The sequence below is a fragment of the Salvia hispanica genome, chromosome 1 (genome assembly GCF_029641045.1).
Source record: "Salvia hispanica isolate PSC_SH4W2 chromosome 1, Shi_PSC_v1, whole genome shotgun sequence".
NCBI classification, from domain to species: domain Eukaryota; kingdom Viridiplantae; phylum Streptophyta; class Magnoliopsida; order Lamiales; family Lamiaceae; genus Salvia; species Salvia hispanica.
Window position 1 is genome coordinate 54232883 of NC_142692.1, and position 4690 is coordinate 54237572.

At 30.3% G+C, this 4690-nt stretch overlaps 1 protein-coding gene across 1 annotated transcript; it reads left to right on the forward strand.

The window, feature by feature from the left end:
* Window positions 1-512, forward strand: LOC125220365 (photosystem I reaction center subunit N, chloroplastic-like; the record flags this gene model as incomplete). Its single annotated transcript, XM_089062213.1, has 3 exons — window positions 1-117; window positions 193-318; window positions 408-512. Coding segments are annotated over 3 exons (333 nt in total), but the record flags the coding sequence as incomplete, so codon positions are not given.
* Between the last annotated feature and the right edge of the window lie 4178 nt (window positions 513-4690).

Here is a 4690-nt window from a genome sequence, read left to right on the forward strand (position 1 = left end):
CTTCCAACTTCATCTGCCATTTTTGGCCTCGGCGCTGCCCTCTTTACAGCCATTGCCACCTTCAACGCCAACGCTAGTGTCATCGACGAATACTTGGAGAAGAGCAAGGCTAACAAGGTTCGTTTTCTCCAAAGATAATCACATTTCATAAATGGTGTGGTCGAGTGATCAAGATTTTGTTGGTTGATGCAGGAATTGAATGACAAGAAGAGGCTGGCAACCAGCGGCGCCAACTTCGCACGTGCCTACACCGTTCAGTTCGGCACGTGCAAGTTCCCGGAGAACTTCACCGGATGCCAGGATCTTGCCAAGCAGAAGGTTTGCTTTCTCTCTGTCTTGATATGTATATATACACATGGTATGATGGTGATGCTAATGTTGTACAATGGTTTGTTTGTTTGTTGCAGAAAGTTCCATTCATTAGTGATGATCTGGCCTTGGAGTGCGAAGGGAAAGACAAGTACAAGTGTGGCTCTAATGTGTTTTGGAAATGGTGAAATGTATATGAGCTGACTACATTTGTGTATCTATTTTTTCAGCTTCACAAATTCATTTTCTGAATTCCCACACTTAATATTATCACAATATTTCCTTTAGTTTGTTCTATTCCAGTGAAAACAGCAAAACACAACGCATCAAGTGCTAAGAATTCTTTGTAATCCAGTAAGCAATACATATTTCTTGGTTACAAGAAAGAATTGTCTACTTACTAAAAAATGAATTATTGTAAAACTGCTCTGTGACAGATAAAGGACTAAAAGAATTAGTAATAAACTATGCACCTATGTTATATAGTGAAGTATATACGAAGTACTCCCACCGCCGTTCATTCAAGATGTCCATATTTTTGAATGACACGAGATTTTAGGTGAAGTAGTTGAGTATGACAAAGTAGAGTAAAAAATGTGATTTAATCTTTTAATGAGAAGAAATGAGAGGAATTTATTTTCAGGTATGGAAAGTGAATATCTTGATTGTGACAAAAAAAAAAGAAAGATGAACATCTTGAATAGGAAGAAGAGAGTATAAATTATGGATGAACGGAGTGAGGCACTTGTCAACCAAAGCTGCCAGAACCCAATCTATTTTTTTGTCAACACGAAGTCAGTGCGCATCGTCGGGTGTCGCGCCCCTTCCGGCCCCGTCATCCCACCTCTACCGCGTCACCCCACCTGTCGCCAACTGTGCACATCCGAAGGGACGCCTGCCGCGCCCCTCCGTAAGTCGCGACTTCCCCTCTGCTTCTCCAATGCAAATGCTCTTAGGCTTTTTTGTAAGCTTTGAATATTTCGTCCACTTCAATACAAATTCAATTGATGTGCGACAATTTTTTTTTATTTTGAAATCGGTAAAATATGGGAGATAAAGGATAGGAAGGAGAACTAGAAAACATACATAAAATAGGAAAGAGAAAAGCAAAAAGTGAGTAATAAATTAGAGGTAAATTTGTTATGCTAATAGAGGGTCAATTTTGATACATGGACAGAGAGACAGATTATTTTTCTATAATACTGGAGTAAATTAGACAAATAAGTTTGTATTGTATTGTGACTAGTCTCATTAGGCAACAAGTTAAGGAGTAATAGAAAATTGCCTTGGATCTGAAACTGCGCGATCCCAATGTATAAACTCACTTGCACTGTTTTCTCTCTTCTTTCCATTTCTGATTTTATTTAGTCCTAATAGCATTACTTAATTCTTAGACTAATAAAATAATGACATCGACCCGTGATATTTCCTCGGGAATACATGTATTCTTCCCCGTCACATTATATTATAACCTGATCGAAGTTTACGTAAAGATTAAGAAAAATCCTAAGAAAGAAAATTATAGTAGTAGTAATAAATTTTCTAATACTCCATGTTCATATTCATTTTATTGATCACATGCTAAAGATTAATTAAACAATTAAACATATATGTTAATAATCAAGGCATATTAAGGAATACAAAAGAGAAGGGGCGAAATATTATATATATGATCGGTAATTTGAGAATTTGAGCATGAAAAAAATATAAAGAAATTTTTAAAAAATTGTATAGTAAAATTTAACAAAAAAAATATTGCATGTTAATCATTAACTCTCACCCCCTCACATTTCGTTTAAAACTAATATATATAAGTGTGACTCATATTCCACTAACTCTTTTTACCCACTTTTCTTAACATTTCTTAAAATCCATGCCACCAAGAAATGAGACTCTTAATGACAGACATAGGGAGTAATATACTAAGGTCATGTTTGATTGCTGGGAAAATAAAGTCGGCAAGGAGAAATGATTCATAGGAAAATGAATCCTTGGAATATGATTTCTAACAACTTTATTTTTCTGTGTTTGAAAAAATATCAAGTTTTAAAAATAACTAAAATAATATAATTATTTATTGATATTATAATTGAATAAAATTTATTTCAAATTTTCACTTAGTCTTTGTTTATCAATTATTATTTTATAATGCATATTATTATTTATTATATCATAATTATTTAATAATATATTATAATAAAAATTATAAATATTATAATAATAATAATACAAAAATTATTATTATTATTATTATTATTATAATTATAGTGTTGAAATTTAGTAGAGTATGATTCATAATTTAAAGTTATTTTTAAAAAAAAGATTTAATAATAATAATAATAATAATAATAATAATAATAATAATAATAATAATAATAATATAGTAGTTGTATAAGATTATGCTCCACTGTATTAAATACCTAAATATATAAGAATCATAAAACTGGGAAAAAGAATACCTAAAAAAAACTAGAATTCAGAATCTTAGAAAGTTGTGCTATTTTCCTTGTTTTCAAGATTCGGATTAATTTATCAGTTCGGTTAAAACTCAAAACGAACACGGGAATTTCAAAATTAAGGAACCATATTAGTTTTACAGACAGAATCCTGGCAACTAAATATGGCTAAAAAGATGAGATAAGTATTTACGAACGAATAAAAAAAGTCAAATTGAGACTTTTAAATACGGACGGAGGGAGTATAAAGCTAAAATATTGATTTAGTGATATTGTCTTGTGTTTTTTTAGGCTGACAAATGAAAGTGTTTATTTATTCTTCTATCACTATTAATTATCATTATCAACGAAATATATTTTACTAGTATTTAAAATTATTATTTTAAACATGAAAACTATACAACGCATGTATAAATTTATCATTATGAAATATTTTAATAGTATTTAAAATTATTATTTTAAAACATGAAAAAAATATAACGCATGTATAAAATTATCATTATGAACAAAATATATTTTACTAGTATTTAAAATTATTATTTTAAAAATGAAAACAATATAACGCATGTATAAAATTATCATTGACCAACAACATCCATAAACTAAATTAATGATGTTAACATGGATATTCGATATTCGATATCGAACACAATGCTATATCCAAGAAATGATGATCGATTGGGGATTGAAGGTCGGAAACGATATGGCGAGAGTGGAGTTCTATTGTCTTTAGAATTTCATAGCAATGACTATGATTCACTCAGTTTGTAGAAATATGTTCCTAGTTTGATAGTATTAGCTAGGAATGAATCTTTGTAGATGTTCTCAATGGTAAAAGTTGTAAAAAGTTGCCATTATCGTTTTTGTGGAGGTTATTTGGTGTCATTAAAGCTTATGTATTCCAACACTTCTTCTCATTTCTTGTCTTCTCATTTTATATTTGGTTCAACTAATAATTTGGTTGAAACTTAGGTCCTTTATGTTATTTCTTGTAAAAACAAGGATTGGACTATCTATATCGTACAAGTATTCGTATCACTTTGTTTCAAATTAAAAGATATAGTCGGTATCTAATCTCTTGTTTCTTGACAATGCAAATTCTAATGCAAAATTAATAAAGTAAAAGAGATTGAAAGAGAAAAACATTTAAGATATTTTTAGTGGCCTTATTAGAAAAAAATATTCAAACAATTATTAAAAAAATGAGTAATTTTATTGAATAACCTAGAACGAAAAATTTGGACCATATGGACAAAGTATATTAATGCCATAGCACAAATCGATACATCATCAATCCCAAAACAAATTAGGTAATAAGTGTTACTTCTCTTGATTACTTGCTTCATAATACAATCATCAATCCCAAAACAAATTTGGTAATAAGTGTTAGTATTTCTCTTGATTGCTTGCATCACAATACAAATCGATACATCTCCAATCCCAAAACAAATTACTAAAGTGTTATTCCCTTTGTCACATTGTAAGCCACTCATATTTTGTTCTGCGATGTTCCATCTAAAATGAGTGATTTACTTTTCAGCAGAATAAAGCATAATTACTCTTTTATTTATTCTCTCTTTCTATCTCTATTTTATTCTCCCTTCTAAACATCATCTTTTAATCTCGCGCCTAAAAGAAATAAATCTTTATTTTCTTAGACACCGTAAAGTGTAAACATTTAAATATGCGGGTCAATATGCATATTGTATACAAATATTTATCCATAATTGAATGTCAATTCTCCCGATCGTACTCCTCATCAATCACAAAACAAACTAGTGCCTTAATTCTTCATTGATTATTATATGAATTAGTTCACATGCTTCTACACTGATCCAAATCATTCACCTCAATAATCATCATATCCCAAACCATTGATACACCTCCTTAAAATTAAAACAAACAATCACTCGTAGCTCACTCTC